Here is a 10,618-nt window from a genome sequence, read left to right as displayed (position 1 = left end):
TTGTTTTGCAGTCAAATATAAGCAGAACTTGACACCACATTTAAATTACATAAAGGTGCGTTTCTGTCACAACTGTCTGGGTCATGTCTTTATATCATGACATTATTGTTAAATGTACACTTCATCCCAAATGAAAATTCCAAACCTGCAGGACTTTCTTCTTCTGCAGAACATGAAATGAGATACTTTGAAGAATGTTTATAACCGAACAACAGTGGTACTTTTGTATGGACACAAGTCAATGAGTAGCGCCTTTGTTCGGTTACCAACATTCTTCAAAATACCTTGTTTTCCCGCAGAAGAAATCAATAAAAAATCTTAATGCAGTTCATTCCCCTGACAGTGTCGACAGCTTTGATAAGCTTACTGTATGTTGATGAGCCTAGCAAAAATCGATACAATATTCCTAAATTTAATCATATGTATCTTATATATTGATAATTTACAGTATAAGTATTTGATTCTTCCTCAGTTTGATGATATATAATACAATCACGTGGTGCACAATGATTTTTACATTGAATAAACTTGCCACAAAGCATTTATTGTGTTACTTTGTTTTGATATTTTAGGTGTGCTTCTTTTGTTGTACATTTATAATATACTTTGATTTGATTCCACACAATTGGTAAATAAAAAAAGAGTTTTGTCTGAATAAATGGTAAATTAAATCGTTTTTACGGTCCCCTTTGATGTCACCTAAACAAACACAGAGGAAAAATCATTTAACCTCTAATATATTGCAAATTGTGTAAAAAATGAAACAAATATCTGATAAGGACGCCAGCAGAAATGAATATAAGAATCTCAGTTCACATTAGATGTACAGATTTTCACCAGAACAACAATATATTTAGCTACAGGCCTCTTAGATGTAATACAGGCACAATATAAACCGAACAAACTAAGGCTGTATGTACAAATATGTTCACGTCTGACAACTTAGTGTCCCGTTGTACAATATCAAGTCAAATTAAATAATGAAATAAAATAAAGGTGTAAACAATATCATCACATTCGTCAAATGCTGTAAATCAGTTAGCTTTTTGCACGGAGCAAGACAAAGATCTTTGATGTCAAGAACGTCAAACATTGCATAACACTACACAGAAAACTTCAGGCTCTATGACAACAGTATCTGGTGAAAGGTGCTCCTGACAGGCAGCGTTTATGCACAGACAATACACAAAATGCAGTAATATTTGAATGTTCCACATTAAGACACCTTTAAAATGTCGTAACATGGCTACATGTGACACATGATCATTCCAGTCACTAATACAAGCATCTTTAATTTGGTTTTCCTCTTGGTTGTGTGCACATTTCAGCTCTAGACCATATATATATATATTTATGAGAAAACTGTTCAATTGATTTCAGATCTGTATAACCTGAAAGACTCTAGCTTAGTGTGGACAAATAAAACAAAACTGTTCATACATTAGTTTGAGCGACCAACTTCTGTAAACATTATGATCCCCAGAAGACATGTAAAATGCAATAATTTATAAAAGGTGACAAATTCCTCAAGGCATTGTTTGTAAAGCAGACTCCTTTACATTGGCAATGACTAAGGCATATTTCCCTAAAGCTTGCAAAGTGCCGTCATCTTCTGTTTTTGGTAAAATGTATTGCCATGCATTGTGGATACTTGCTTCAGTCAACATTCTCAGGTTCAAAAACAAGTGTTCTCGAAAAGAAAGCGCATTCATCGCTTGAACACAAAAATAGAAAAAGCATGTTATATATATATGAATAGGCTTCATAAAGCCTGATTCGGACATAATGCACAGAAAAAAAATGAGAGACACAATCAGGCAGGATGATCCGGTTGATAGTTCAGGTGATATAAAATTCTCCAGTCATTCCAAAATAGACATTATGATACAGCAGTTTTTTCCTGCGGTAGGTCAGTTATGGCAGCAGTTGGCAAAATAAGAGTCCTTCTTTTGTCCAAGGTCCACTCCTTTCTCCTCTGTGTGGACAAAAAAAATCTAGTTAAATCATATCTTAATTTGAGTCTTTTTATAATACAAAAAGAGCAGCTGATGTGCATCCCTTTATCTGTACAATAGTACACATCAGTTTAGATCTGTATTTGGAAATATTGTCTATTGTATATTAGATAAACATCATGAAGTGGGAAGTGAATGTAATACGTGTTGAGAAACTATCAGCACGGAGTTATGAAAATGTCATAATGCACCTATTGCGCAATGGCTGTAATCTTCAAAATGCCCACCTTGCATGAACTCCAATGCGCAACTACTGAAGTCCTCAGCAACCTTCTGAAACACCTCATCTGTTTAAAAAAAGAAGTGAAACTTGCTATCCGATTTCGGGTCACATGTCAGTAGCGCTCAGTAGAGCAGTTATGCTGAGGTGTATCACTTACCAACATGTTTTCCTGTTTTGCTAGAGGTCTCAAAATTTTGTGCACCGATGTCTGCAAAGAAAGGTTTTTATTGTTTTAATTGTCGATTGTTTAATTGTTTTAACTTTTTTTATTGCAACTGTTCTTTTGGAAGAGAGAAAAGAACTAGTGCTTGCCATCTGCAAAATCTTGTACATCATGATAGTCCACTTGTCGTGTACTTCGGTCAGCCTCGATGAGGTCAGCCTTAGTGCCACACAAATATATCTTGCAGTTCTGAGAATGAAGTGAGAATGGGTGAATAAAAATAGAATTGATTCATCCATGTGTCATTTTCTGCAATAACAAAACGTATTCTACCTCTTCACAGCTCTGTATCTCCTTCACCCAAAACCTGGCCCTTTCAAAACTGCTGCTGTCAGTCATATCTAAAAACAAATATAGAAATACAGCTGGTCAGTTATTAATAAAGACATCCATTTTTTAAGCAAGCACATCAAATGTGCACAGAGTGTGAACTATGTACAATTTTCTGCATGAGAGAGAGAAGATATACCATAGCAGACGATAGCAGCACGGGCTCCTCTGTAGTAGATTCTGCTCATGGCCTCGTAACGCTCAGATCCAGCAGTGTCCTAAAATAAAAGCATGAGTTATCAATCTTTGATGATCATATGGAAGGGTGAGGCTTGCCTTTACAGTAACTACTTACCCATATTCCCAGCGTAACCACCTTATCACCGATATTAAGGGCTTTGGCAACGAACGCAGCTCCTATAGTCTTGGGACAAAAACAAATCTGATCAACACATTTCGTTGAGCTGAACTGCGTCAGGTTATCAAAAGTGACAACAGTGGAAGGCGACCATACCTGTGGAGCTGGTTTCTGTGACAAGACTAGACATTACTGATCATACAGTTTCCAATCATGATCTTTTGAATCATGATTTGTTCTTGAAATGTTTGTATGCTGGCTTCCCGCACAAAATTGTGCGTACGCATGTGAAGTGAATGAGACCCATTGTCAAGTCTGCCCCAAACTTAACATGTTTGATAATAGTCATGCCCTGGAAGACGTGTTAAACATGTCAATATTAACCAGCAGGAAATCTGGTTGTGTAAATAAATGACAGTCTTTCTATAATGTTACTCCCTATATGCAGATTGTCCACCGCTCGCCATTCCTGAGGCCAACAAATAGTGGTGGCACCGGGTTGCTGTGTGTCACATGTGCGAGTGCCCCTTTATCGCTGCTTGCAGCTTTAATTCTTCTTAAAAGTTCTTAACTTTCAATTTGCTGGACCGCAACCATACGTATATTATATGCAACTATATCTTTTCTTTGCATGAAAACAGCTCATCTTATAAAGCGGACTCTGTATGTTACACAGTTAAGAGATTACTTACATTTTGATACGGGCCCACAAGAAAGCGGCGATGAACACATCTCTCCACCAGACTGGTTTTGCCCACGCTCTCTTTGCCAAGCATGACCACTTTAGCATCCACTCTCATGGCAGTCATGATTGTGTGTGTGTGGAAAAATACACTATAGAAATGACAAAAACATTGGTTCATTAGGTTGACATTACTTGACCTTAAAGGGATACACAAAAGCAAAGACTTAGTGAACATGTTTAATAAATGATGTATTAATGACAATGGTACTTTTAACAGTTTAAATATATAATTGGTTACCAATCTCAGCATGGCTAGTTTTTGCTAATACTCCAATCTATGTAACTGTTACAGCAATAAAATATAATGTAAAACACCTCATTTTACATTAAGTTAATCATTTTTCACTTACCTGTGGTTTTGGTGTATGTTGACTTTAGAGTTTAAAAGTAACGTTAACTTTACAGACAGATAAGTACTGTAACTGGGTGGCTAAGGGTTCAGTTAGCAATCCACATGAAATCCATTGAGAATCAAACTCTCCCAGTGATAAAATTTAAGACGACGTAATACATACACAGCAATACACGTTATACTGTACAAAACTAAAATAAGCGGCGGTTTATTCAACCTTTTCCCACCCTGAGCCGACAGAAGAGAGAAGGTTAGCTTTCAACATCACTAACGTTACACGCAGCACAGCTAGTCATTACAAGCTCTGTGTTCCACATATGAAACGTGATAAAAACGAGCGGGTAGATGTTAGATATTCGCTGAAAGCGGAACCGTTGTGTGAAGACTCAACTGGAAAAACCTAATGTGTGTTTTTATGTTTATATAGTGGAGGATATGACTTCAGGGAGATATTTTCTGTGTCTCAAAACCTAGCGAGCTAACTACTCTACGCGAGTACGTTTAAAAACCGCTGCTGATTGGCTAGTTGAATCACATGGCGCATGTGTGTTCCTCGTCACTATTGGTTGAATATGAGCACGTCGCTCTACGTTTGGTCATTTTGGTCCGTCAATCACGTCTTGCTCACGCAGAGTGGCTACGAGGTGTCTGCCCCGCCTATCTGGAAAAAAATGCTGCCTAGGTAGGAAGCTCAGTAGTTTTTTTGCGACGTCCCGATTTTTAGGGGAGGAGAATCGGAGCTCATGTGAAAATGGCGTCTCCGAAAACACTGCCTAAAGATGCACAGGTAAAAAAAGCAACATAAACGATTTTATATGTCTGATGTGCGCTATTTATTTATCTTAATTAATTGTAAATCAGGTATTACGCTTAACACGCAGTCATGTGGTTTATTTGATCCTGTTTATCACCTTTAGTATGCACACACGCGCTAGCACGCTAACTCACTGCATTTTAATGGTTTAGCATTTGAATTGGCTTTTCTTCATCAGATTTTTTGCTTGTTGAATATTTACATTTTTTTATAGTAAAATTTGAATATCTTAAACTTTCAGGACAAATGTTTTAATTCTGCCGGTGCATTGTTACACAATTTCCTTTTTACACTCATGCCATCATTTATTGGTTCATATTATTTGTATCGAACTGCTATTTTTACTTTCTTGTTTTCTTTTTTTAAATTAAAGGTCATGGTCCAGATTCTTAAAGACATGGGAATCACTGACTATGAGCCCAGAGTCATCAATCAAATGCTGGAGTTTACATACAGTACGTAGTCTTCAGTATATTGTGTGGATGCAATATTAATATTTACCAATATATATACTGCTAAAAAATTAAGGGAACACATAAATCACACTGAATTAGATCTCAATGCACGAAATGTTCAAGCTAAAACTTTGCACTAAAACTATACTTTGCATATTGTTGTGAGAACAAAATAATCTGACAATGGTCCATGAAAGACAAAATCAAAAACACATTCAGGGCAGGAATTACAGTAAAATCACTCAAAAAATCAATGAAAACACCGGCTGATTCAACTTGTTTGAATATCATCATAGTAACTCATAATGTTAGTCTGTAATGTGAATGACCCCATGTGCCCGAATTAACTCCCAACAACATCTGGAAATACACCTGGTGAGATGGCAGATGGTGTCCCGTGGATCTCCTCCCATACCTGGATCAGAGCATAAGTGAGCTCCTGGACGGTCTATGGTGCTCAGTCTATGGTGCTACTTGACATCTTCGGATATATGAGATCTGGGGCTGCCACTAACGACTGTTTTTATATCGACTAATTTATCAAATAAGCGATTATTCTTATTGAATATAATTTTTTTGAATGTTGACATTTTAATTACCAAGATTTCCGTTTTAAGGAAAAATATTTACTTTTTGTAGTTAATTGATAAATGCAGAATGACAAGCAGCAATGAGTTTTTTTGAGGACAATAGCCATAAATATAGATTGTCAGAAGAAAATAATTAAAAGCTCACTATTTGGGCTGTTAAGTGCAATTGAACGAAGCCTCAATACAAATTACAACAGAACACAGCGGCGTCTAAATGAAATATAATTAACCAGTATATTTGTGCATGCTGGAACTGTAAAACAAATGCAACAAAAATCACTATATATTAGGCTAGAATATGGCATTTTCAGAAATGAATTACTCGTCCACATAGTCCTAATACTTATAATAGGTATTCACAAATATCCTGAGTTTCTTAATATGTAATGCAAACGCGATACATACACAGGATGATCAAAAGTCCAGGGATATGCTCATCATAAACAACGGAAAACTTGCTTCACCACTTACTAAGTTGCTTATTTCTTCAGGGTAAAGCTAACTAGTCTCCTTTATAGTGATGGAGTGCTTTTAGCGTTCTCAAGTGTGCATTAATATAAAGATAAATATTTTCTAACTTCAGGAATTATTCACAAATAATAATCAGTCATTTAACTCTTAACTCTTGTTTTCATTACCAAAATATTTTACCTTTTTTGCTTGCTTGAACAAAAAGGCACATAACCTTGAAAAATCAAGGAACTGTGAACATCTTGGTTGCCTTGCGTTTGACAAAACAAGAATTTAACTTCAAGCTTTCCATCTATGTCTGTAAATAGATAGAAAGACAGACTTGATGGTTCAGCAGAATATCCAGTCATGACTTTAGAGTCTGTAAATGTGTGGTCTGGTGCAGTCATTAGGTGTGTGTGCTCTTTTCTGACGTACAAAGACTGGAATAGGCTCAGAAATTTAGAAGGTAACATGATATAAAACGACCAGTCAATTAAAAATATTGATGTCGACTAATCATCAGTATCGACGCAGTCAATTGTATCGAACCAATCGTGACAGCCCTAATGAGATCCCAGAGGTTCTCGACTGGATTTAGGTCTCACGAACGTAAGGGCAAGTCATTGGCATCAATTTCTTCATCGTCCAGAGCCTACAGACTCTGGTCACATGAGGTCGGGCATTATCATGCACCAGGAGAGCTGCCCTGCACCAGCATAAGATCTGACAATAGATCTGAGGATTTTGCGATAATTCATAGCACCTGGAGGTCTGTGAGACCCTCTAAGTACGGTCCTCCCCAGACCACCATTATGGTTGTCTCTTCTGTGTACCTATTGTCACTTAAATTTGCACTAAAACAAGTAAAAATGGTTCACAATCACTTATGCTTACAGGGTAAATTGATATTCCTGAAGGTTTACTGACTTGGATGATCAAGTGTTCCCTTAATTTTTTTGAGCAGTGAATATTCAAGTCAATTATTTGTGTACTGTAGGATATGTAACAACTATTATTGAGGATGCAAAGATATACTCCACCCATGCCAAGAAGTCCACTGTGGATGCAGATGATATAAGGTTAGCTATTCAGTGTCGAGTGGATCAATCCTTCACGTCTCCACCACCACGAGATGTAAGTTTGACGATTTCTTTCATTGGCCTGTTCATGAAATGTAACACATTTGGGATGTCAGTTGCTCAACAGTTGGGTTTGCTCTGTCATTTCAGTTTCTGTTAGAGGTAGCAAGGCAGAAGAACATGACTCCATTGCCATTGATCAAGCCGTATACTGGTCCTAGGCTTCCTCCAGATCGCTACTGTCTGACCGCACCAAACTACAGGCTTAAGTCCTTGCAGAAGAAGGTATTGCTGCTCTAAATGTCTTGGCATTTCTAAACCCACTGATTAGTCCGTTTTATGGAGTATTCTGTGTCTAGAACAGGATTCTTGTCCTGACAATATACTCTGAAGATGTATAAATTGATAGATATATGTAATGGAACACATTATATGTAAATATGCTTTTTCAGTACACTTAAATATGTACAGTGTATACAATAATGTACTGCATCTAAACTCATTATCAGCGAATATCAATGATATTTGGAAGAGAGAACTTGGTACAGGGCAGACTACAAAAACATTAGGTGATGCCTTAGGCTTACTTCTGCTAATAAAATAAAATACCTGTTTATTATTAGGTAATCTGCATCATTTGTTAATGCTCTTATTTGCTCTTTCATTTGTCTAGGTGTCTTCATCTGGTGGCCGGATAACAGTACCACGGTTGAGTGTGGGGCCAGTGTCCAGCAGGCCAAGCACTCCAACACTTGGTCAGTTCAAGTGTTGTACAGATAGGCGCGGTTTCCCGGACACAGATTAGATCAAGTCAGGACTAGGACATTTAAGTAGTTTTTACAAACATACCTTACAAATGAACATTACTCTACAGAACTTTGAAACGGAACCTCTATTATATTTTAAGACATGTCAGTACAAGCCGTTTTCAATTTAGACAGCTCTAAGATTTATTTTAGTCAAGGACTAGTCTTAAAACATGTATGGGAAATCACCATATATTGTAAAAACAATCTAGTGACATCAAGTATTCAAACACTTGGCATTATAGTTGTTACTTGCATTTTTGAAGTGTGCACAATGATGCTAGGAGTAATATTGCTATAGAGTTTTAGTAAATTTTCATCCACATATGCAGAATCTATAACGTGGATATGAATGTCTTCTGACAGGTACGCCCTCTGTGCAGACAGTGGGGACAAAGGTGGGCACGCCTGTGTCACTGACAGGCCAGCGCTTTACCGTTCAGATTCCCTCCTCACAGGCTGCTTCTGTTAAGACTGGTAAGTGCCAATCTCAAAAGCATAGTTTTAGCTTTAGGTTGATGTAGAAAGAATGTTAAACATCATTGTAATTTGCATGATTTTGTTTGTTTGAATTCACAGCGACTCCTACCACTCCTACAGTTCAGAATGTCTTAATAAACCCCTCCCTCATCGGCTCAAAGAACATCCTCATCACTACCAATATGGTGTCCCAGAATTCATCTAGTGACTCTTCCTCTCTCAAGAGGAAGCATGAAGATGAGGATGACTACGATGCTTCATGACCTGCTGTGTTTTCTTACTAGTAGAGATGTAAGAGTGATTTTGTAAATAAGCAGTCATTATTTCTGAGTAATTTACTTCAGCAGCCGTGTCTTGTTTAGGTTATCACACAATAACAGTAATGCCATTGCCATTTATTATCAATTTTTGTATGTAAAAAATAATAAAAACGAATGACAAAAGTGTTTTGGTAAGTTTTTAATCTAGAGCCATTCAAGAACCTTTTACACAATACACTTAATTTAAGAACAGTAATGAAACTTTAATTAATGTAAACAAAATGACACCCTTAACTGTCAATAATCTTGGTCTTGATTTTGAAGAAGAGATTTTATACTTATTGTAAAAGTGTCTAGAGTTGAAAAATGTAATAATAATAGCAGTTTAATTATGCATTTAACATAATAAATAAACAATGTTTTATTTTACTAAAACATCTTTAAAAAAAACATGAGAAAACGCCACAAATTTGAAGACATACTTTTAAACAAGTTTTGTTTCAAATTTCAAGCTGATATCACAAAAAAATGTGGTTTCTGGGATACTTTTAATCGTTACACCAACAACGGCCACTAGGTGTCATATAGGCTCTGATGGTTTACTGCATACAAATGAATAAATTTATTATATACATTATATATGTAAGAAGGACATTCTTGGAGTGTTTCAATTATAAAGAAGTTTTTAAGATTTATTTTTAGGTTTATAGTAAAATATGATTAAGAATATGTCATATTTATAATGGTACCTAATGGGCCCAGTGACATTTGAGAAAATTAAAAGTGATTTCAATTCAAAAAGAGTTACAAAATATAAAAACTACATTCTTAGAGCTTCCCAATGATATATAGATTGTCAGGACTAAAATGGATTTTATATTGCCTAACTTCAGTGTTCCACTGGAATGGTGACATTAAGCAGCATAGTTTGTTTTTATAGTTTTTTGCTCTTTTCTTAAATGAATAAATTACTATTCCTACATAATTATTTTTGTAAAACACTGGTCAAATATGTATTCTAGAGTCTTAGACCTTTCCAATGATATATAGTTTGTCATGATTGGATTAGATTTAGTTGTGAAATTTTTAGTAAACCAAGGTGTTCCTCCAATAATGGAACAGTGACAATTAAAGGGAATGAAATGCCAGTAGAGGGAGCCGGTTAGACAAGAACGCCCATACACATTCATCTCAGGAATATATGATCTTTCAACCAAAAAACGTGTTTGTTGTTGCTCTGGTATACATTTTTTCTTTACATACATGCTTTTACCACACATTTAGAGAAGGTTTGGTGAACAGGACTAGCTGATAGTAGATGTTTAGTACCAGTGTTGGGTGTAACTAGTTACTAAGTAATTAGTTACTGTATTTTAATTACTTTTTCCTTGGAAAAAGTAAAGTAAGGGATTACTCATATGTTTTCTGTAATTTAATTACAGTTACTTTTGATGTACTTAAACTAAATACTTTGTGAAATATATGCGTGTGCAAT

The 10,618-nt window shown here is 36.0% G+C and overlaps 2 protein-coding genes across 2 annotated transcripts; one reads left to right on the top strand and one right to left on the bottom strand.

Moving 5' to 3' along the window:
• Nucleotides 1-824: 824 nt before the first annotated feature.
• rab24 (RAB24, member RAS oncogene family) lies at nucleotides 825-4,675 on the bottom strand. The gene is made up of 9 exons (XM_056731049.1): nucleotides 4,185-4,675; nucleotides 3,782-3,923; nucleotides 3,087-3,155; nucleotides 2,931-3,009; nucleotides 2,735-2,802; nucleotides 2,551-2,650; nucleotides 2,396-2,446; nucleotides 2,243-2,302; nucleotides 825-1,975 (listed from the first exon to the last, which is right to left on the bottom strand). The coding sequence occupies exons 2-9, from the start codon at nucleotides 3,896-3,898 to the stop codon at nucleotides 1,911-1,913; spliced, it is 609 nt and encodes a 202-aa protein (XP_056587027.1). The 5' UTR covers nucleotides 3,899-3,923; nucleotides 4,185-4,675; the 3' UTR covers nucleotides 825-1,910.
• A 197-nt stretch (nucleotides 4,676-4,872) lies between these two features.
• taf9 (TAF9 RNA polymerase II, TATA box binding protein (TBP)-associated factor) lies at nucleotides 4,873-9,309 on the top strand. Its single transcript, XM_056731203.1, has 7 exons — nucleotides 4,873-4,973; nucleotides 5,374-5,455; nucleotides 7,496-7,632; nucleotides 7,728-7,862; nucleotides 8,251-8,332; nucleotides 8,750-8,860; nucleotides 8,963-9,309. Exons 1-7 carry the CDS (start codon nucleotides 4,938-4,940, stop codon nucleotides 9,124-9,126), a joined length of 747 nt encoding a protein of 248 aa, XP_056587181.1. The 5' UTR covers nucleotides 4,873-4,937; the 3' UTR covers nucleotides 9,127-9,309.
• The last annotated feature ends 1,309 nt before the right edge of the window (nucleotides 9,310-10,618 follow it).

This window comes from Triplophysa dalaica, chromosome 19, assembly GCF_015846415.1.
Source record: "Triplophysa dalaica isolate WHDGS20190420 chromosome 19, ASM1584641v1, whole genome shotgun sequence".
In the NCBI taxonomy this organism is placed as follows: Eukaryota; Metazoa; Chordata; class Actinopteri; order Cypriniformes; family Nemacheilidae; genus Triplophysa; species Triplophysa dalaica.
The sequence above is the reverse complement of the archived record's forward strand: the minus strand, read 5'-3'. Positions and strand labels throughout refer to the sequence as shown.